The sequence below is a fragment of the Notothenia rossii genome, assembly GCF_949606895.1.
Source record: "Notothenia rossii genome assembly, chromosome: 4".
NCBI lineage: Eukaryota > Metazoa > Chordata > Actinopteri > Perciformes > Nototheniidae > Notothenia > Notothenia rossii.
In genome coordinates this window covers 18,226,383-18,249,442 of record NC_136902.1, presented here as the reverse complement: position 1 = coordinate 18,249,442, position 23,060 = coordinate 18,226,383, and the positions used below count along the sequence as shown (strand labels likewise).

General features: G+C 42.0%; 2 protein-coding genes across 8 annotated transcripts; both read left to right on the top strand.

The window, feature by feature from the left end:
- Nucleotides 1-1,839: 1,839 nt before the first annotated feature.
- On the top strand, nt 1,840-10,559 carry LOC307035746 (kelch repeat and BTB domain-containing protein 12-like). Of its 6 annotated transcripts, none has more exons than XM_079675415.1 (11): nt 1,840-1,981; nt 2,378-2,600; nt 2,733-2,914; nt 3,097-3,229; nt 3,445-3,678; nt 3,798-4,156; nt 4,236-4,315; nt 4,448-4,509; nt 5,149-5,296; nt 5,383-5,580; nt 5,783-10,559. In XM_079675415.1, exons 2-11 carry the CDS (start codon nt 2,430-2,432, stop codon nt 5,929-5,931), a joined length of 1,716 nt encoding a protein of 571 aa, XP_079531541.1. In that variant the 5' UTR covers nt 1,840-1,981; nt 2,378-2,429; the 3' UTR covers nt 5,932-10,559. The 6 variants fall into 6 exon arrangements, with proteins under 6 accessions (XP_079531541.1, XP_079531540.1, XP_079531542.1 ...); XM_079675414.1 differs by having other exon boundaries at nt 4,236-4,339; XM_079675416.1 differs by lacking the exon at nt 4,236-4,315 and having other exon boundaries at nt 4,389-4,509.
- Nucleotides 10,560-10,701: 142 nt separating this feature from the next.
- LOC307035745 (NUAK family SNF1-like kinase 1) lies at nt 10,702-22,684 on the top strand. 2 transcript variants are annotated; one of them, XM_079675410.1, is made up of 7 exons: nt 10,702-11,425; nt 14,605-14,725; nt 15,147-15,298; nt 16,645-16,710; nt 19,252-19,371; nt 19,771-19,903; nt 20,052-22,684. In XM_079675410.1, exons 1-7 carry the CDS (start codon nt 11,093-11,095, stop codon nt 21,209-21,211), a joined length of 2,085 nt encoding a protein of 694 aa, XP_079531536.1. In that variant the 5' UTR covers nt 10,702-11,092; the 3' UTR covers nt 21,212-22,684. The 2 variants fall into 2 exon arrangements, with proteins under 2 accessions (XP_079531536.1, XP_079531537.1); XM_079675411.1 differs by having other exon boundaries at nt 11,288-11,425; nt 14,605-14,696.
- Nucleotides 22,685-23,060: the final 376 nt, after the last annotated feature.

The following is a 23,060-nucleotide window of genomic DNA, read 5'->3' as shown; positions in this document are numbered from 1 at the left end:
AGATCCTATGTTAAAAATATGTAATTAAAGACACAGCTTGTTTTAGTCAAATCAAAGGTGTTTGATAATGATGCCAATGATAATTGTTTCAGTTAATTTGGTCATGATGTGTGCTCTTAAAATTATTTATATGGGTTTCGACACCTCTGCTTGCTTGCTAACTGAGGTTTTCCTTATGGTTATCCTGAATCCTCTTAACAGTATGTTGAAGTGATAAGTGAACTTTGTCTTGTCCCAAGTGCAGCTTGCTGTTTTGTTGGTGTTAAGGTGTAAATACTTCATAAAATACCATCACACACAGTGTATTATTTTGCTGCTGAAAACAGTTCATAAGAAATTTGCTTACATTTTTGTTGTTGTTAGTTTTGGTATTTGTGGCCTCATATATTCTGCATTGTTTTGCTATTAATGTATCGATTTACGACTCAAATCAAACCAACCTAAACTTAGCAAAGTGAGGTAAGAAGGGATAAAGAGAGACTAAAAGGAACAGAGAGGGGCACAGTGTAAAGCTGAGTGTTATTTGCAAATGCCTCACCATTGGTGCTCTCAGAGGACAGGAGAGTCTAAATCTCACTACAGTTTAATTATTATTTGAGAACACCTCCTGAAGCTGACAAAAACAAAAGGCAGCAGGAAAATAAATAAAAAATGTAAGTGCTGCACAGAATAAGTAAGTCATAAATAAATGAAGTGGCTGTTGTCTTGTTTGCTGCGCAATAAACTCTATTTGAGAGGGATTGTGTTGCCCACATCATGTATTAACTCTTATCAATTGGTAAATAGCCAGATAAATCATTTAACTGCCGGGATTACTAGGTAAAGTGATTGTTAACTTGTTGGAGTGACTTGTTTATGTTTCCTCAAAGCCAGTAAGAAAAGGTAAATTCCTTCCCGACCTAGTTTCTAAATAAGGTTTTTTATGTAAGAACAATCTTTTTTCATAACAAGTTACACAGTGATATGCACTTGGCCAAAGGTCCTGATGATGAGCTGAGAACAGAGCTTGCAGCATTACAGAAAATGTCCCTGACACGTGTAAGAAAGCACGTTTCCAATGTAGAGACAAGCTCATGCACACCCTGTGTCACTCATTAATCTGCACTGCCTATACAGTAGACTGCGGGGCAACATTATTTTGCTCATATTGTTGGTAATAAAGTATGCTCAACTCTGCTTGGAAATATTGTTAGAAAACAATTAGCCTGACAAACACTGTTGTGAAACGTAACCAGTCGTATAACATGGCCAGTAAACAGATACACCTACTATCACCCGTTAGACCTTCAACAGACTGTTCTAAATGACCATCATGCTCCTTGTGTTTAGACATTTGTGTAAATGTTTAACTGCATGTGCATCTTCATCGCAAGTACAACAACCCCCGTAAAATGTGCCACCAACTGATTGCTTGCAGCGGTTAGGCCTACTTCCTATTTACCAAAGGTGCATGAAGCTGCTTAGTTCAAATCAGCAGCAAACAACAGTAATACCATACAATCTGCTTTCAAGTGTACTGTGATTTAAGGTGTTTGAAAGTAGGATGATTACCAGGATAAGTATAATTGATTCAGGTGGTGTATTGTTGATTACATGCTGCAATCTTAAGTGGTACTTGGTGGGTTTAGTAACTTTGAAGTCACAAATAGTATTGTTATTTTCTAAAAGTGAATACTTGTTCCTTTCAACACGTAAACAACCTGTAAATGTAATGCTTCTTATTCTATCACTTTCTATATTAAAGCAAACTTGTATACTGCTTGCCTTGCCACTGGTAGAAACCTGAACAGCACCCTGCTGCTCTATTTTAAACTTGTTGAGCAGTGAGCATGCTATACCCTCACTCACAGGCAGCAGCTATCACAGACTTCGAATCGGAACTGCCTGCAAGCAGAAATACAGTCATCTTTGAAAAAAGCCGGTGTCAGATCAAAACAGAAACATATGAATGTTTGCTCTGGAAAGCCTCTGGTCACCTCTGGTATGAAGCTGTTTTCTGCATGTGCTTTGCTAAAGCCATGCTACCATGCTAGTGCTCACACTCTGAACTGCTGTGCATGTGTGCCTGGAGTTAGGTAACATGCATGTTTAGCGCACACTGACAGTGTCACTATGGCCTCCATTTGTGTGTCAGTGGTTGGGCTGCTGCTGAAGGGCAGAACCAGTTAAAGATAATAGTCAACATGGAGAAGAAATGTCTTAAATAGAAATGCATTTAGAACTTTTTTCTTATTTTCTTCTCATTTAACTTATCCCTAGATATATTTTTTAATAAAACTACTGTACATTTACTCTGAAAGATTTAGAGTTTACGAAACAAACTACCCATTTTCAGTTCCTCTTTTTTTATTTGTGTTTGGCACTACTTTACCACAAGGTCCTCCTCTCTCTGCTGACAAAAGTGGGACAGACATCCAAAGCAAGAGTCCATGGGTGATCCAGGCCTGGCCTCTGCTCAGGCAGAGCATGGATCACTTCTGCTCAGGCAGCTTGAGAGGATGAGGGCAGCCGAGGAGCTCACTGATGTGGTCCTGCTGGCAGAGGGGATTCCCTTTGCTTGCCACAAGGTGGTGCTGTCGGCATTCAGCCCTTACTTCCAGGTGAAGTTGCTGTATACAGTTACTCAGAGTGAATGTGCTGATAAAGGAAAAATCTGATTTGTTTTGCAGAACTGATACGAGTAAATCTGTTGAGGATGCTATGAGGCATTCATTGTTAATCACTGTGTCCAGGCCATGTTTACATGTGGTCTGAAGGAGACCCGGGGAGGAGAGGTATTTCTTAGAGACACTCCTGCCCAGAGCCTGGAGCTGCTACTGGACTACATGTACCGAGCTGAACTCCGCCTTTCGGACGACAACATCCAGGGAGTGGCTGCAGCTGCCTTCCTGCTCCATGTGGATGGAGCGTTCAGGTGGGAGAGGAAAACTGGAAATAGGTCTATATTCAAATAAACATATATCCATTAGCCCAATGTGTGTATATGGAACTTCAGGAGCATCCAGATACCTTTCTATATGTGGTATATGGCAAACAGGATAGAAAGTAAGTTTGAGACGTATTTTAGTTCCCATAGCCACATTGTTATCGCTGCAGGTTGTGTCAGAACCACATGGAGGCCTGCATGGACCCTTCCAACTGTGTTGGCCTGTACCACTGGGCCAGAGACCTGGGGGCCGCCGGTCTGGCCAACTGCGCCTTAAGATACCTCTGCCAACACTTTGCACAGGTAAGGCATTCATTATTAGTTCATCCAAATATTCTCTCAATTAGAGAACATGTCAAAACTGTTACTTAGGGTAAGAAATGATGTGGTCAAATGTAGATGTATGTGCAATGTCTATTCAGGCCTTGTGGAGCCACCTGCTTAACTGTATCAACATTGTTCTTCTTTATTCAGTATTTGCCATTGATAACTCCCCCTTCATTATCCTCTTGCCTCAGGTTTGTGAAGAGGAAGAAGTGCTGGAGCTGGATGCTCAAAGTCTTGGGGACCTGCTGGGCTCAGATGACCTCAACATATCGCAGGAGGAGGTTGTGCTGGAGCTAGTGCTGCGTTGGGTGGAGAGGCGAAGAGGAGACTTGCAGAGTGAAGCCCAGGCTGTGGAGTTAATCAGGCGTGTCCGGCTAGAACTTGTTGACCCTCGATTCCTCCGTAAAACTAGGAGACGAAACCCGGTGAGAGAAGAAAGGGAGGGAAGGGGAGAGACAGCAATAAAAGTCAAGATTCCTTATCAACATTTATCAAAAGATCAGTAGATTGTCAGACTACCATGCCTGTATATACAATGTTCCAGGAATTGCTGAGGGATGCTGAGTGCTTTGGGATGATTGACGCTGCTCTCCAGACCCCAGGTCTCTGTGAGGCGTCCGCTGCACCTCGGCCAGCCCTTCGTTACGGCATGGAGACCACCGACCTGCTGCTCTGCTTGGGTGGGGTGGATAAGGAGGGAGTGCCTGCCCGCCGTGGAGGACTTGCTGACCTCAGTTTTTGCTTTGACCCGCATGGCAGAAAAACGTATTTTATCCCCTCTCCACTGAGGGTCTGTGGGGGTATGGGGCAGATCACAGCTGGGGCAGTGACACGAGACAACAACATAGTGGTAGCTATAGAGGGAGAAGACCAACAAAGAAGCAAGAGGGTAGATATCTACAGGTGTGTGTGTTCACATAAGAATACAAATCATTTTTAAGGCCACTGCTTTCCACATCTAAAATGCCTTTTTATTTGCCAGGTACGATCAATCAGAGAAGAACAGCTGGGTGAAGCTGTGCTCCACAGCACACAGGGACATGTATGCTTTAGGGCTTCTAGGTGATGCCCTGTATATGATGGGAGGTCAGATGAAAATTCATAATCACTACATAATCACAGACAATGTTTCTAGATGGTCGCTGAAGAGAGGAGGCAGCTGGATCAGCTTTTCCCCTCTGCCTCTTCCCTTAGCCTGCCACTGCACCGTAAGCCTGAAGGAGCGTCTCTATGTGCTGGGGGGCTGGACACCACAGGTACACAGAAATGTTAAAATAAACGTCACATAGCTGTAGATGGGTACAATGATGTCACCTTGAGCAAGACACTGGTCTATTATCAGGTTCAGGCTAGCCTGATGACAACCAAAAACAGACTTTCCCCACCAATAGGGCTACATTTTTCAAAGGCCCTGAAAAATAATTTTATGTGGACAGCCCTGTCAATCAAATGTGATCGATCCACAATCAGCACAAAGCTTAAGTAGATTGACTGACCTTTTAGGTGTTGAACTTCTTAAATATTAGCCATTGCTGTTTTTAGTGAACTTTAACTTTGGTGGGTGTACGCTTAGTGCTACGTATTTAATGTTTTAGAGAAACACTTGTTAAGGGGAAAATCAAATGTAGTTTACAGGTTTACATTTGAAAGACTCTGTTGTCCTCTAGCTGGGCAGGACTGGGATAATAATTCAGGCTGAGAACCTTACATCAGCCCAGGCCATGTTCACAGACCACTACTGGAGCTGTTTGTTGGCATGCCCTCTCTTTTTATCGTCTAGCAGTCAGATGACGAAAGAATAGGTGTAACATTCACCTTCTCTGTTTCCCCTGGTTCTCATTTCTCCCCTCAATGTGTTCTTCCTCCCTCTGTCCAACTCTTGTCTCCTCCATCAGCATCAGCCAGATGATGAGCCTGACAAGCTGAGTAACCGTGTCTTTCGGTTTGACCCCGGCAAAGACAGGTGGACTGAGTGTGCCAGGATGAAGTACTCCAGGTACCGCTGCGGGACGGCTGTCCTCAACGGAGAAATGTACATACTAGGTCAGACAAGAAAGACTGAAAGTTCATTTCTAAGTATTTCTTCTCTATGATATTGTAGCCAGGTGATGTGTTTGTGTGATTTTCAGGTGGTATAGGATGTGATGGAGAAGACTGTGGACAGTTACGACACTGTCTTAGCTCTGTAGAGATCTATAACCCAGACACAGACACCTGGAGGGCAGGACCAACCCTGCCCACGTCTTTACTCAGCCTTCAAACTAACGCTTCCAATGGTGGAGCAGTGCATGGCAAGCTTTACCTCTGTGGATACTACAAGGGTGCTGGTGAGTAAGTGAATGCCTGACAATATCTTTTCATGCAACTTCTTTTGCATGATCTCTTAGAGACATAAACTTCATGGTGAAATGGCCTTTGCACACAAACTATAGGAACACTTTGGGTCTGGGAATGCCAGCCAACTGATTAGATTAGAATAAATTAGATTTTGGTCAGCTGTCATTTACATACTTTCTCTAACTACTGCAGGCCGTCATGAGATCATCACCAAGGAGATTTTGAAAATGGACCCTGCAGACAATGTGTGGACTGTAGTGGAAAGACGAGCAGCCTTGCATGACAGCTATGACGTCTGTCTGGTGGCTAACCTCAATCCTCGAGACCTCTTCACACCATAATTTATCTCCTCTTGACTCTGAGCAACAATGCTTGGAGCAAGGATGTATGGGAAATTAGCTTCTTTCCTCTTAGCCTAATTCAGCTGTATTGAAACCTGACTGGGAATTCCTAAGTATCAACCGCAGAGTTAATTTAAAATCTGGATGTTGTTCTATAACTTCCCAACAGACAATAGTGGTGGTGTTTTTTGTTGCAACCCTATAATAACTTTTGCATGGTTGTTGTATAAGGTTGTTTATTGAGTAGTAAAAACGATACCAGTTAAGCAGTCAGCTATCTTTTCAGCTTGACACGTTTAAATGTGATATAGAGGCTAGTCATAACGTTGAGTTGAGTTAAATAAAACAAATAAATGAAATCCTGACGTTTTACTCAACACAGTTACTCTTTCTCTCCATATTCAAAGTATCTGCTTCATCCCAAATTTCGTCAACGTTTTCTCAGGAATTTATTTTTCTCAGGTCACCACATGGCAAAACATTAACAAACATGTCTGACTGAAGTGGTGGATTTAGGGTGAGTTTCTGACCCGCAATACATTCCATACATGCAGTGTTGAAAGTGTGCCGGTCCTACCCGGTCCTTAGTACCGGTAAGAGATTTCCAGGCGGTCCGGAGGACCGGGAAGAATTGATAGCTCCACCCGTGGAATTTATACTACGAAGGGCAGATATTTTGGTTTGGATTACTGGTCTGGTCGCGTGTGTGTGTGTGTTTGTGTGTGTGTGTGTGTGTGTGTGTGTGTGTGTGTGTGTGTGTGTGTGTGTGTGTGTGTGTGTGTGTGTGTGTGTGTGTGTGTGTGTGTGTGTGTGTGTGTGTGTGTGTGTGTGTGTGTGTGTGTGTGTGTATTTGTGCGTATTGTGTTTGTGTCCCGGGGAAAACACTAACGAGAAACACCGGCTGCTGTTATGCCTGCTGTGACCTCAAGTTACTCCGTTCTTCGCTTGTAATTATGCCGTTACAAGCTTCTAAGTTGTATTTATCATCTGAATTTGCCGAAACAAGTTTCATATTCTGAAAGCCAAGACTTTGTTTATTAAACAAAACACCCGAACCCCGAAAAACAATTTTTTTACGCAAATCCACGTTTATTTTGAAATGAGCCGTTGCGACTTCCGACTGATTTCGATAGAGCGGGTCACATATTAGCTTTTTCCCACTTGATCAGAATAGCGGGAGGAGAAAAGAATGGAGTGACTGAATGACAGCTAGAAAATTAGGCTACGTGGTAATTAAAGCAAAAATGCAAACGACGACTCTTTAGATGTTTAAGAGAAAGGAGAGAGATGAAGAAACTCAGAATGTGCTTAAAATTTGAAAAACAACGCCCACAGATGACACAGGTGATGATGCTTATTTAGCCCAGAGAATGGACATGAACATGGCCATGATGAATATAATAAGTTAGCTAACTAGCAAACTGTATATCTCTATATGGGGTGCCCAACCAGTCGATCCCCAGTCGATCTCGAGATGTCTAAAAGTAGAACAACAATATTCAGTTTTATCGTTAATGTCCTACAACAGGGGTGGCCAAACTTTTTGGTTCAGGGGCCACAATGATGTATCAATGTGACAGCCGGGCCGGGGGGCATTGTTTGGTTCCGTCTTGATTCATGTCGGGCTGAGGGTTGTTTTAATCTCATTCTCCCGCGCGCGGGGTGACGTCCACGCGCAGCTGCGACGACCAGGGAGGAAGGGACTTTTCGCGGCGCGCGCGGCGTGTGGACAGTGGGGGATAACATAAATAAAAATTGGATCGTTGTATTTTAGACTTTAAGGCTTTTTAAGATCAGCGCGGGAACCCTGGCTCATTTATACCAATATTGGACGGGCCACATTAAACACATCAACGGGGCGCATGTGGCCCGCGGGCCGTAGTTTGGCCACCTCCAGGCCCGGTTCTACGGGGGTGCATAAGGGTCCCAGTTGAATGTTAAGCACCCTCACTTGAAAAAGAGAAGGGAGTGAAAAATATTACATATACAATAACAATAATAATAATAATAATAATAGTAGTAGTAGTAATATGAAGAAGAAGAAGAAGAATATAGTTGAAAATAAAATAAACTGTAATTGTGTTCAAATATTGTGGTCAAATAACTATAGTTAATAACCCCCCCCCCGTCAACGATCGCCGCCGTCTTGGTTCAAAAAAGGTTGGGCACCCCTGCTCTATATAGTCAAAGGCTATTTTACTCAGAACACAACATGTACACAGCATACTATTTTAACATTAAATATTTTGCTTTGATATCTTCTATTTTAATCTGCACATTGTGGCATACATTTTATTTTATTAGTATTTTAATTTATGTAACCAATATTCTGAAAATTCAAAGAAAGACAGAGACTTGTACATTTTTGACTGTCTGCTGAATTTAGTTATACATCTTTATTCTAATTTATAACAGTTGAGGCCCAGAGGGAGGAAGAGGAGACTCAGCCAGAAGAAGTGGCAGCAGGTCCCTCAGAAGCCACCATAGGTGATGCTAGCCCTACTGCATACCCTTCTATATGGAAAGAAGAACAATATGAACAGTTCAAACAGAAAAATGAATGGATGTATGCTCACAATGGAAGGCTAGGCTGTACCCCATGCCATGATGTGAAGGATCTGGGTGTCATGGCCTCCCGTGGTGTTAATATTGCTATTCAGTGGGCTGATGGAAAGATAATCCCAGCTGGTCCATCAAGGGATGTCCAGCTTTCATCACTGCGCAAAAAAATCCGTGAACACAAGAACTCTGCAGCACATAATGAAGCAGTCAAGATTATTCAGACAGCAAATAAAGATATTCTTCTGAACATGAACGCGAGTAGTCAGGAGTCTGTGTTTGAGTCTACTGCCAAGGTATTCATGACAACCTATTATGTGGCCAAGAACAACAAGCCTTTCACAGACTTTGAGATTCTGATTGACCTGCAGCATGCAAATTCTGCTGATTTGGGGCGTGTTTTGCATAGCAAAACTGTCTGTTGACATAATTGAGCATGTGTCATCACAGATGAAAAAGGAACTTCTAAAAAAGATAATAGAGACCAAAAGCAAAATCACAGTATTGGCTGATGAGTCAACCAGTGTTGGGCACAAATCAACACTAATTGTGTTCCTGAAGGCTAGTGTTGATGGAGACATGGAGCCCATTGCCTTTCCGTTGTACCTGGTTGAGCTGGATAGTATGTCTGCTCCTCATATCAAGGAACAGATTATGGGTTGCTTGCTTAAAAATGGCTTTACTGTTGAGTTGCTGAGAGAAATCCTCATTGGATTTTGCAGTGATGGGGCCAGTGTCATGCTGGGAGTGAAGTCAGGTGTTGGGAAGTTGCTCCAGGATGACTTCCCAGGCATCATACTATGGCACTGCCTTAATCACAGACTGGAGCTTGCTGTTGACCAGGCACTGGATGTGACAGGGGGAACAAAGGACTTCCAGGCATTCATGGACAGCCTATATTCATTATATAGCCAGTCACCAAAAAACATGCGGCAGCTGAGTGAATTTGCTCACAACCTGGACATCGCCCTCAGGAGGATTGGAAAAGTGTTCAGTGTTCGCTGGGTAGCTTCTTCATGGAGGGCAGTCTCTGCAGTTTGGTAGTCTTATCCAGTCTTGGCACAACATTTCCGTGAGGCATCAGAGGATGATACAAGGGACAGCAGAGAGAGGGCCAAATTCAAAGGTCTGCTTTCTAAGTTGTGCTGCATCAACTTCCTGAAAAGTCTTGCACTGATGGCAGATGTTCTGACTGAACTTAAGAACTTGTCAGAAATTCTTCAGAACAGGAAGACCACACTCCCAAAGGCCCATGACATCATGACGACGTATGTCAAACGCATAGAAAGTTTCAATCGCTACCCAGGACAACATGCAGTTGATGCCAGTCAGGCAGAGGAAGTGATGGAATTCAAGGGAGAGGATTTAAGAGTTGGCAGGTCTCCCATCATTGACTCTGCTCAGTTCATCCAAGCAGTGGCAGACAATATGAAAGAAAGACTCTTCACAACCACAGCAAACAGAGCACAGGCCAGTGTTGCAGCCAACCGAAAAGAGGCTTATAACAGCCTTATCAATCAAATGGCAGTCCTCAACCCTGACAACTGGGACCATGACAATCCTCGATTTGGAGATAATGAGGTGAGGGCTTTGTGTGATGTCCTACATGTGAACCAACAATAGGCCCATCTTGGATTCACAGAATACAAGGCCAGTGGAGGAAGAAACATTCCCAACAAAATGAAGAAGTTGCTCATGGCAGTGGCACTGTCTCCAAGCAATGCTGACTGTGAACGGGGGTTCAGCACAATGAATAACATCATAACTGAGTATAGGAGCAAACTTACAACAACAAATGCAGCAAATCTCCTCTTCATCAGCTCTGTGGGACCACCATGCAGACAGTGGGATCCACTGCCTTATGTGAAGACCTGGCTGGGCAAAGGAAGAAGAGCAGCCCACTCAACAAGCTGCATGGCTCGCCGGTACACAGAAGAGGAGAGCTACTTCAGCCCTCTGTGGAAAATGTGGAAAAGTGTGTAGTTTACCTCCCTCAACATGCCTTGCTAATGGTCTGTTAAGTTTTGACACAAGTTGTATGCACAATTGAAAATAAATAATTGACTATACATATTGTCAAGTGTTTCTAATTTCTACCCCATAAAGACATTACAAATTTGAAGTTTGTGTTCAGGGATGCATGAAGCTGGGGGCGGGAGGAGAACAATATGAACCAATGAAGGTCGGGGTAGCATTATAGTACCTGCAAGAAATTCAAACCACTTTCACCCCTGCATACATGCCTTCATCCCTCCTGCTGCCGATGAGCCCTCGGAAGATCCAAAATTATCCCAAAGGAGTGTGACGCGCCGGGATGTTGCTATGAGAGCTACTTTAGGAACGAGCAGGCTCCACCCATCGCTCTTGTTGCTGTGTTTCTGAGGGGAGGGTCGAAGAGGAAAACACAACTGCTGCCCAATGGATCGGATGGGTTTCATATGCATCTTTTTAAAGCCAATAGACTAGTTTGTGGATCTGTTAACGCTCTTTATCAACAACTGCTTAGTCACTAGAGCTCCTTTCGTTTTGTGCTCCAAGTGCTCGGATACAGTTCCAGTGAGGGCTGCTCCTCCGGACAGGTGCGCACGGGTGCGCAGAGAGGATGGGCAGGAGTGAGGCTGACAGCAGAGGCGCAATGAACACCAGCGACTGCTCCGAGCTCGGTTGCCCGCGGGACGTGACATGCAGCGGCATCCGTGCGGGTGAGAAGTCCTCGGCGCTGGGAAGCCACCGTGCCTGCAGCGCAGACAAGAGGCAGAGAGACCCAGACATGGAGGGTGCAGCGAGCCCGGCTCCAAATGTCACAGAGCCGACTGAAGTAAAGAAACACCAGCACAAACACAACTTGAAACACCGCTACGAGGTGATGGAGACTTTGGGGAAGGGCACCTACGGCAAAGTGAAGAAGGCAGTGGAGAGAGCAAGCCTGAAAACGGTGAGTTTACATTACTTTAGGCACAGCTATGTGAAGGAGGTTCATTTTATAATCTTAAATAGTTTACATGCAGTATGAAGTATCATTTATGATTATGAATGTGATTGGTCAAAGGCTAGGCTTATATCTGTTTCATACCAAGAGAAACTAAAAGCTTATTGAGATGATGTGGTATGTTGCTCATGCTTTTTTCTTCCTGGGAGGTACTCAGGTGTGTGTGTGTGTGTGTGTGTGTGTGTGTGTGTGTGTGTGTGTGTGTGTGTGTGTGTGTGTGTGTGTGTGTGTGTGTGTGTGTGTGTGTGTGTGTGTGTGTGTGTGTGTGTGTGTGTGTGTGTGTTTTCATGGGTATAACGGTGAACACAGTTCTTGCTTCCTGTGCTGCCAGGCTAAGATGCCTGTGGTCTGACTCACTCAGCACTTGAACAAGGGGATAATGTTACTACAAGACTGAAGGTCTCCTAGGAGACATTATAACATAATATATTTCTGTTTAACCTCACATTCAGAATAGGTTAAAAATAGAATGAGGTGCCCAATTACTTTGAGTAACTGTGGGTTATTGTCTACAGTCAGCCTGACCAAACACAAAGAGAGAGATACCATGTCAGCCTCACATTCCCCTTATGTTTCTTAAGTAAACAAACACACTGTAATAGTAATCATTTTTTTTGCAATCAGATTATAAAAGTGGGATAATTATTTGGGCTGCATTCAGTGTAACTGAGGCCTACATCTATGAGAGAGAATGAACTGGAGGGAGACTGATAGATGAATATATTGAGAGAGGGAGAAAAAGCTGTGTGTGTGTGTGTGTGTGTGTGTGTGTGTGTGTGTGTGTGTGTGTGTGTGTGTGTGTGTGTGTGTGTGTGTGTGTGTGTGTGTGTGTGTGTGTGTGTGTGTGTGTGTGTGTGTGTGTGTGTGTGTGTGTGTGTGTGTGTGTGTGTGTGTGTGTGTGTGTGTGTGTGTGTGTGTGTGTGTGTGTGTGTGTGTGTGTGTGTGTGTGTGTGTGTGTGTGTGTGTGTGGGAGACAAGGGGAAAATGCTGAATCCTTTGAGCCAGTAGCCAGCACATACCAAAGATTCTTTGAAACAAAATGGACATTATTTTTAGAAACAAGACCAGGGGGCCGTAGTTTGAGGAAGCAGAGGAAGACAGTTAGAGAGCAAGACTGAGTAAGAAGAGGAAGAGAAGGAGGAGGAGGAGGAGAAGAAGAAGAAGGAAGAGGGGGTTGGAGATCACAGTAAAGAGCTGGCCTGAGATTGTCCCTGCATGTCTGAGTTGTTTTTGCTGCAGGAGGGGACTAATGGTGAAATGGAGAGGAAGGAAAGGAAAGGATGATAAATACTTTCTTGGATATTTAGTGCACTGTATGTCCCTTACATTGACATTAGCTAGAATAAAAAAATGTTAGAATAAAACAGAATGATGCTTATAAGATGCTTAAGCAGATATTTGCAACTTGTGAAAAGAAGTATTGTGATTTGCTGTGAAGGCACAGGGTGCCAAACATAATGTATTAGATCATATTAATAACCAGATTAAAGGAAATGTATTGTTTATATTAAGTCTTATATGGCTGTGCAGAACATCATGCATCTCTCATTACAACATCTACAGTGTGTTCCTCTTGTTTAAACATTATCAAATAGTTCAAAACCTTATCCGAGAACATTTTCATGACTCACACACATGGCTTCTCTACATGGATCCTATTACAGTTTGGCATTTTCAGCCGATATCACACGTGCAGCACATTATTTGGATGAACAATGAGGTATTGTGAGTTAGATACTTTGTAGGTCATACTTAGACATGACGCATACACAGCACATTTGCATGAACAATGGTGAGATCATATACTCACATACCCACACTTCCTCTGCGCACACGTGCCCCTTTAAGAATGATCTTAGCTCCCTGAGGTCTGAACAATGCCCAGTGTATGCTTCTCTTCTCTGTGCTCTGCTGATCAGGCCTTAATTCCCAGTCTGGGGGGTAAGTCAATGCTCAAACAGACATTAAAATACTTGCTTTTTGCCCTTAGGGAACATACTTTGAAATACTTTATCCATTCCATTCACGTCTCCTATTTTCAGTCCAAAGTGTGAAGAAAATCCTAATATTTTAGCATTTGTTTAAAGAAAAGATTCCAATGCATTAAATATTCTTGTTGGATCGCGTCACATCAGTTAGAGAAGGTCAGGTCAGTCCCGAGTGTTCCCTGGAGTGAGTTTGTGCTGTGTTGCATAACCAGTGTGGTTGATGGAGCATGTGAATTGTGTCTTCCAATGTCTTGTAGATGTTTTTCCGGCAGCTGAGAATGTTGCGACCCAGGGTGGAGATCTGCTCTCCTATTGGGACATTGTAAGGGTTGACAGAATAATACAGGGGTTTAATGAGGGCTTTGCTAGGATTTCAACCTCACAAATTAATCCTGCAGTCTCATCTTCACATTATATCAAAACTCTCACTCTTTCTGTTGTATGTTTTTCAAGCTTACAGTATTTTCAAATGGGAGAACATGATCCTGTTTACTTTACTGCCTCTGTTCTGTCCTTGTTTGGTGCCATTTTATACTCTATCCACATTGTGTGTGTTATGTTGTGTTCAGTGGTTGGGGGTTACATTGGGGTACAATGAGTGCCCACTCCCCAGGATTAAGGAAACAGAGTGTGAACAGGGCAGCTGTCAACGTTCTGCGTCTGAGCATGCTCAGATCACAGGAGACCTGCTCTTACACATCAAGCCCTTAAAACCCACATAATCACCTCTAAAACCCACAGATTTTAGTCTTCTGTGTGTGTGTGTGTGAGTATATAACATGTCTTTGTTTCCAGGCATGTGCAAGTTATATATTGAACTTTCCATCTATCAGTGCTTGTTCACAGTTTTAATAATTCAAATTGTTGTGAGGAGGTTAGGGGGGAAATGAGTTAACCGGGTCGAGGAAAAAAAAGACATTGACGAGGAATCTATATTTGATGGAAAAAGCTTTTGAAAACAATACACCAACAAATGGTTGTACAAAGTATTAGCAATCCCCTAACAGCTGTTTTCCTGCTGTGGAAGATTGCTCTAGTGCTCTGTTGTCAACCTGCAGCAATCCAGATAAATGTGTTTTGAATACAATAATTCGAAATACATGCACAGACTCTCAGACAGTGTATCTCCTTTCTCAGGTGGCGATTAAGTCAATACGCAAGGAGCGTATCACAGATGATCTGGACAGAATTCACATCCAGAGAGAGATTGAGATCACCTCCTCGCTCAGGCACGCCAACATTATACGCTTCCATGAGGGTAATTCTGCAAACACAAAAGGACTGTACACTCACATCCAAACCTAATGGGGCAGGTGCTGAAAATGACCAGAGAATTAAAAACTAATAAACATATATCTCGCATTGTGAAAGTTTCTTCTTTGGTTTTCATTAGTCTGCAAACACAACACAAACACAGAGGAGGTGTAACACATTGTGAGTCTGGATCTTTGCATTGCATTAATTTACAATACAAATATCACCATATCATTAAGAAGTCTCCATTATAGTATCCATTGTTAGATTGGATCCTGTTTAATTCTGGTTCATATTTAGATGAAAACAAATTCAGAAACAACACATTTTCTTTTAGTATAGTGATGGTTTGAGGCCTTCCCTGATGTTCATGTCAACACGTCTGCATAATTCTGACCTGTAAATGTTTCATGTGTCCTGCGCAGTGTTTGAGAGCCGGGATAAGATTGTGATAGTGATGGAGTTCGCCAGCAGAGGAGAGCTGTACGATTACATTCAGGAGAGAAGGAGACTGCCTGAAACAGAAGCCAGAGGCATCTTCAGACAAATCACATCTGCTGTCCACTACTGCCACAAGGTTTGCACACTCACTTTTGGCAAATACACCTCTGGAATTCAGTATACATTTAGGAACCACATGTGGGCATGTGCTGAATTGCATGTTGCAAGCAAACACAGAACAGCTAAATCCACAAAATCTTATCTTATCTTAAAGACTGCATACAAACTTGACTTGCGTTTTCAGATTGCCGAGTAAAGAGCGCATTAAGCCATGATTGTTTTAAATAGTCACACACTGCCACATTGACTGTTCTCCCTCCAAAATAATGTAAGCCCTGGAAAAGGAACACATTTTTATTTGTTAGTGCGTGTGTGCAGGAGGACATACATAAATCCTATTAATACAGTAGTGCACTGCAGTCAATGTGAGGATATGTGTCTCGCAGTGAGCTGATTTCAGTAAAAAAAAAAAAAGTGTTTTCATATCATCTTATTTTGGAAGTTTGGCTTCTTCATGAGTCCCACATTAAACTCAGAGATTATTACTCAGCTCCTGTGGCTTTGCAGCAGACAGGCAGCTGGATATCTAGCTCCTCATGCACTCAAACATTGTCCCAAAATAGACCTGAGTGCTCCACCACGAATGAATTATTGAAGGTGCCTCTGAGGTATGCAGGGCACATGAAGGCACATGAGGCTTGAATGAAAATACTTCAGTATTGTTTTTGTTATTCTCTAAATTGGTTCATAGTCATTTAAAAATAGCAAGAATAATAACCTGGTTAACCACATATATTTATTTCTTCTACTTTTCCTCCTCTGCCTTGAATACACACACGTGTTTTTTTATGATGTACGTAGTGTGGACAAACCATTGTCTAATGCCAAGGGTAATTTCCTTTAATTCTCTGAAGAGGCTGCCATTAACAAAAGAAAGTAGGCTTTCCTGGCACATAAGCAACGTTTACATTTTCCCTGCGTCACGCTGCTTCCTGGGTGGCCACAGTTCAGCATTGTCTCTTTATATGATTTAACACCCATTCAATGTCAGGGAAAAAAGGTTTTCCTCCCATCAATCCATAGTGTGGTTTCTCTCCATACGCCACAACTGCATATACTGTGGCATCATGTTGGCTGGCAGGTGCTTAATGCCATCATGGGATCAAATCGCATCTCATCAGATGAATTAACTCAAACAAAAGAATTCCTCATGGCTGTTGATGAGCTTTTCTGAAGACACACAACCCTGCAGCACAAGGCCTGAGTGGAATGTTAATCGTTATAAAAGGACCCTTTCAGCACATGCTGGCTTTATGTTATAAACTTTAGATGCTTCAGTCTTAATGTCTGCATGCAATGAGAAAACATCTGACATTAAACGGGGGACAGTGCAGGCTCTCATTATGTTCCTGCTCTCTTCAGAACGGCGTTGTGCATCGAGACCTCAAGCTGGAGAACATCCTTTTGGATCAAGATTTTAACGTAAAGGTAAGGATTTAAAAAAATAATTATTATTTATTCATTTATTTAACAGGGACAGTGCACATTAATTAACATTGCTGTAAATGTGCCAGAGTTAGTCAAGAGGCTATTTTTCATCACACATTTCATTTTAAACAAGTAAATACAATCAATTTAAAACATGCAACATACATTACTGGAATACTTAAATAAAAATGTTTTAAAAGACAGAACAATAAAACAAAACAAATAAAACAAAAGAAAAGAACATGTTAAAACACAGGCAGTGGGTTTTAAGGAGCAGAAGATTGTGTCAGTGTTGGCAGAGCTGATTCCTCACTAACCATGTTTTGAGTTTTGACTTAAATAAACTGAATGTGGTCTGGTCTCTGATTGTAGATGGGATTGAGTTCCATTGCTGAGCAGCTTTAACAGAAAATGAAGACTGACTGAAATAACTTTTTCTGAGTGGAGTTATGCAATCTCCTCTCACTGCACCTCTTGTTATCCTAGTTGCAGTTGTGCGTATGCTAATAAACTGTCTAAGAGGAGATGAGGTAAGGCATACTGAATTTGACAGAACATACACACTGAGCCTTTCCACACTTTCCAACAACATGATGAATGTGTGTCTTGTGTTATAATAATAGACCATCCAAATAGCCACAGTTGTTTTTGTTTTGAAGCACAAAGGCACATCTTCATAAGACACTGGCATTTACATCAGAAAGCTTTCCACTGCTGCTGTTTTTAGCATCCTGGAAGGAAGCTTTAACTAAAATGCAACAAAGTGCACTTTCAGAGCATATAGTATTGGAGCCCACTCAACCCACAGTCATTTGTATGTGTTGTTAAGGTATGCACACTTAACCAGCACAAACATACTGCCAGGTCTTATAAAAGAACACAGGGGTATTTTTTGCCTTATTTGGGTATCCCTCTCCTTATATGGGAGCTGAGCACGGCCAAAGGGGAATGCTGGGAATCCAGTGGCAATTGAGCCAATCGAAGGGTTTTAATATAAGTATGCTCTGTCTGTCCATCAAAAGAAAACACTCTGTGCAGACTTCTCAGCAGCTCTTCGTTCGTCACAAACCTCATGTTCACCACATCGGCCTCTCACAGCATCCGTTGCAGGAAATAACACAGCCTCTGTGCGATGCATAGTCAGAAGTGATAGGGAAATTGTTGCTCTATACTAATAATAGATTGCCCTTAAGTGGTTGAATTGAACTATCTACACTTCTTAGTAGCAGAAGTCTGCATCCAATGATAGATCCAAAGCACCATAGAAAATGACCAGCGACCTGTTTCAGTCCAGCATGTGTATGAGAGACGGTGGCTTCTCACAACATCAATTTAATTCCCAGACATATGTACAGGAGTCATGTGTATGTCTAGTAAATAAAATACATCTTACACAATCATTGGACACTGAGGAATGTTTCCCGCAAAGCACTGTAATAAGTTCTCTGGTGGATGTAAACATGAGTTATACTGCAGAATGCATACACACACAGACACACACAAGGTAGCACAGCTTTATAAACTACACAACTCACATGCTCAGACTACACCGCATTATTGTCCCTGTATAATATCAACTGTGAGCTGGCTTGTATACACAGTGTACTCCGTCACCTGTGAGGTCTCTGTTTCACGGAAATAAAGCTGACGGGCTGAGTATTTTAACACCACAGGGGCTGATAGTGACTGGGTGCTCATGGTATTAATCTCTTCAGATAGAGAGGAGCCTCGGTATGTCTGCATATGGCTCTTGCGGCCTCGAGTGAGTGATTGTTCCGTTACGTGAGTGTAAGCAGCCTGATGTTTTTGGCACTCTCCTCTTCCCTCACTCACACTTACACTGGCAAAAGCTCAGCCTTACTAATTTTAGCTCTTTTAAAAGGAATTGTTTTTTAGTGACTGTGTTTTTGGTTAAGGATTTTGCAATGCACACTCACTCAGAAGGAATCTGGATTAAATGAGAAGCATGTGTGTGTCGAGGTGAATGAACTAATGCATTTATAAAGGGTTTCGTGTAAACTGATTGGTCCAGTATGTCATAAGGTAATGTGTTTTCAGCTGATTTAGTTATATCATCTGTTTATTGTTTATTTCACACAAACACAGATATGATTGACTTGATTTTTTAAATTCTTTTTTGAATGACAACTTACTTGTTTTGAGATATGAGTTGTATTATTTAAAATGTTTCAAGGTTAGGCTTCATATGTATTAGTATTACAATTGTTAAGGTTTCTGGCATCATTCAAGATCTGCCTTCTATTAAGCAATAGATCAATATTCATGAAAACGATGTATTTCAATTTAGTGGCTAGGCGGCTTCTTACGTGTGTAATATTAAGTATTGTATATGTTAAAATAATTATAATATCTAATAATAGTTATGTCCTAAATGGTCTGCTGTAACTTGACTTGTTTATTTTTTGTTATTTGTCTTATTACAACGTAAAGTTATTAAGTAATATTTTTACTCACGCCCAAAATAATACTTGACTCTTAAGATGTATTTTATGTTTTCTCTCTCTCTCTCTGACTCTGCAGCTGGCTGACTTTGGCCTTTCCAATCACTTCCAGAGGGGCACTCTGTTGCAGACCTACTGTGGAAGTCCACTTTATGCTGCCCCGGAGATAGTGAACGGACTGCCCTACCAGGGGCCAGAGGTTGGTCAACACACACAGCCCTCACTGGTTTCCTCAGACAAAATATAACCAAAACAGTAAAGCTGTGGTCTGTTAAATCCAAACAATGAACTGAAAGATAGTAAGGCTTTCTGTAGAGCTGGGGGAACCCACAGTCGGTGAAAACACACTTTTTGTGTTAACCATTGTTATTGATCAATTTCTAATAAACAAATAGTTTTTAGTTCAGCTTTCGAATGCTGAGTTTGAACCACATAAAAAAAATGCGAAATGTCATATAGTTCAGTATAGTCACATGAATGTAGATCCTTTGATTGTGCTTTCTATCATGCACCATCTCATTGTGTTAAATTATAGCCTGAGTTTTCCTGAGTTTTCATGAGTTTTCATGAAGTACTTCATTATGTTTTGATATGCTAGGTGGACTGCTGGGCGCTGGGGGTGCTGCTTTATGCCCTGGTGTACAGCAGCATGCCATTCAATGGGGCTAGCCACTGCACACTTACAGACCAAATCAGCCAAGGTCGCTACAGCAGACCCAACCCCCAATCAGGTAACCCTTTACAATGGCCATTAACATTATATTTAATGTCTACTCTGATATAATGCCTTTGTGTGTTGTTTTTACTAGAATCCTGTTAATGTACAATGTTGTTGTCAGTTTGGCTGCTATAAATAAATGTTGACGGTATTCCCTCCAGACGCCTGCGCTCTTATCGACTGGTTGTTGACAGTGCGTGTGGATGACAGGGCTACGATAGAGGACGTTGGCAACCACTGGTGGGTGAACTGGGGTTTTGAAGAGAGTGTGTGTGACTGCCCTTCATCCCCACACCAAGAATGCCCCTCCCCCCTACTGGCACGCTACATCGACTGGCAGAACCGTGTCGCCCTTACCAGCAACATGAGCCTATCCTCAGACTCTTCCTGTCCACCTCAACTCTCACCTCATCCCTTTTACTTCAGCTTCCCTCTGACAAGTGATCGAGGAGGAGGAGGAGGAAGGTTATGCAGAAGAATGTCAAGCCTGAGGAAGTCACGCAAGGAGAATACAATTCCCCAGACTGCACTTGGAGCTTGTGATGGTGTTAGCGAAACAGCTGCCTCCTCTGCTGCGATTTCCTCCACTCCCACCATTGAAAGAAAGAAGCCCAAAGGTATTCTAAAACCCCAAAGAAGTTTTGACTCAGTCTTTCACAGCCCTCCTAAAGAAATCTTCTCCTCCCAACCGTGTAGCACTGCTCCCCAGCCTTTTCGATCACATTCACTTCCCCGCACCCATGCTGATGTCCTTTCCACCAGCCTGCCACCTCCCTCTACTTTCTGTCAGCCCTCAACCAAGATGCCCAAGAAGGGGATACTGAAGAACTTGTATGGGGGGGAATCAAGTTATAGCTCATCCTCACAAAGAAGGATCTCTGGAGCAGAAGTTAAAGATGGAGAAGGAGCAGGTGATTTCTGCTACCACAACCAGCACACTGGGCTCCCAGCGGCAGAAGACAGCCCCACCATGCGCACTGAAGCGGTAAGAAGAAGGAAGGGGATTCTGAAACGCAACGGCAAGTTCTCTCGCAGTCTGGATCTTCACGATGACCAGCATCCGGCATCCATGATATTCCCTGAAGCTCTCCAGCAGCTTCTCCAGGACACAGGGGGTGCCCAGGGTCGCCGTAGCCGGCCCTCAAGTGTAGTGAGCGAGGATAGCCTCTTCTCTTCCGATTCCTTCGACCTCCTAGACCTCAGCGCTCAATCACGTCGCAGGTTTTTCTCTCGTGCGACGCAACAAAGCGCGAACAGCTCTGAGGAGGACCTGGAGCAGATGAGGGTTGAGTCACACAGAGTTAGTGGAGAAGGCTGCTAACATAAGCCCAAGAAATAAGGCAGACACAAGTGTGCTGAAAACAGGGTTCAGTTCACTTTTCTGTGCCATTCAGTGTCTGCCATCTTGCAAAGACCCTGAAAATGTTGCTTATCACGAACAAGAATTTTGTATTAATGATGAATGGAACTTTCAATGACATTTGAATTGTAATTTGAATGCAAGGCAATGCAGAAGGTGATTAGACACAAAGTGACACCTAAATGGGATCACATGTCTGAGTAAATGTGGCCGAATGGACGGTTCAATCTACTCACTCTCAACTCAACTGCAATAAATCAATTTTATAGATTTAACAGGAGATTTCTCTTCTGATAAGCCTTGAACAATCTGAGTCTGGATCTGTAAAGCACTGCATGTTTTCTGAACTGATGAAAAGTAAAACAGAGGGTATGTGTATCTTTGAATCAGTATGTCAACAATGACGATTAACCAACAAACTATGTAAAGCCATTTTCCATCCAACTTCTTTTATGGCCATTTTACGCATTAAAACACCCTGAGAGGTTATGTTGAGAAGTAATATAATACACTTGAAATGTTTAGCTGAGCTGGTAAAGTTGGTGTATCAACAAAAGCAAAATGCAACAAATTGTAAGGATAACGGCATTAGTGAATAATGTTAGACGGAAACAACAGATCTGTGTGGAAACTTTTAATGTTCTTCATACAAAAAAATATACAAACATAAAAGCCAGATTGAAAATATTGTTTTCCAAAGTTTAAGGTTTGATAAGCACTCTAATAATTATAATTTTAAAATAAAAAAAGGCAGTGAATGGGAATGCACATTGACTTGCACTTTGGGAATGAAGTTTGGCCACATTTGAAATCTGTATATAAAGGTGGTTTATTATTAGGATACATTCTACTAAGTGGACTGACACTTCATGGCAACACCTTCCTTTACAATATTTTATCATTGCTTCACAGAAAGAAAGTTATTATGAAGTGTTAATACATGTGCAGTATTTGAAAACCATTTCAGCTTCTATAGAGACATGTGTTTTAAATGTCTTTTATTAGATTATTATTATTATTATTATCTATTTCTACACCAGCCTCCACAATTGCCCACAGTGATGCTATAAAAAAAGATTGTTTACATTTACCTTTTGTGTGTCGTCACACATTAATTAAATGTGTATTCACTTCCTATAGTCCCTAAGTAAGGGGAGTTAAAGTAAAGCGTTAACTATTTGATGACTATATTTTTACACAGTATTGTAATATTTTTGCTCCTTTGCACAAACACACAGTGTGAATACAAGATGGATTCCATTTATTTTTTTATGACACCCCCAGTGCTGCTGCGGACATTTAAAAATAAATAAATGGGTATGCAGTAGACGTATGCAATTTTAAGACTGTAATTTTCTAAAAGGATTGTTAATTTTGTTCAAGCATTTCATACTTTTTGCATATGTGGGGTCAAATAAATGATGTGAACCTAAAGACTTTCCTGTTGTTTTTCTGGTGGGAGAAAAAGAAAAGTAGCAGGAGATAAAAGATTAAATGTGCACATAAAACAACTTGGTTGAGATACATATTGGGATACACAAATGGTGTGCCTGTCTTTAGAGAAATCACCCTTTTATTCCAAATGGTTAAAGCATTTTCTCCTTTTGGCCCTGAGCACGACACAACACGGAGAAATCAAACGACATTGTTTATGAAAGACCAAGAGCTACCCATTTAATGAAATTCCATATTCCTTTGTCTCCATAAACACAGAGCTCAATCTACTTCACTGTTTTCCTTATGATTCAACTTCTTAAACAAAATGCATTTAAAGAAGAAAACACCTAGAAGTCAAATAAGGCTCAAGTAC

Coding starts and splice junctions, on each gene's coding strand:
- LOC307035745 (XM_079675410.1), top strand. CDS start 11,093: ATGGGCAGGAGTGAGGCTGACAGCAGAGGCGCAATGAACACCAGCGAC. Junction 14,726..15,146: donor CATTATACGCTTCCATGAGG/GTAATTCTGCAA, acceptor TGTCCTGCGCAG/TGTTTGAGAGCCGGGATAAG. Junction 19,372..19,770: donor TGCCCTACCAGGGGCCAGAG/GTTGGTCAACAC, acceptor TTGATATGCTAG/GTGGACTGCTGGGCGCTGGG.
- LOC307035746 (XM_079675412.1), top strand. CDS start 2,430: ATGGGTGATCCAGGCCTGGCCTCTGCTCAGGCAGAGCATGGATCACTT. Junction 2,915..3,096: donor CATGTGGATGGAGCGTTCAG/GTGGGAGAGGAA, acceptor TTATCGCTGCAG/GTTGTGTCAGAACCACATGG. Junction 5,581..5,782: donor TGGATACTACAAGGGTGCTG/GTGAGTAAGTGA, acceptor TAACTACTGCAG/GCCGTCATGAGATCATCACC.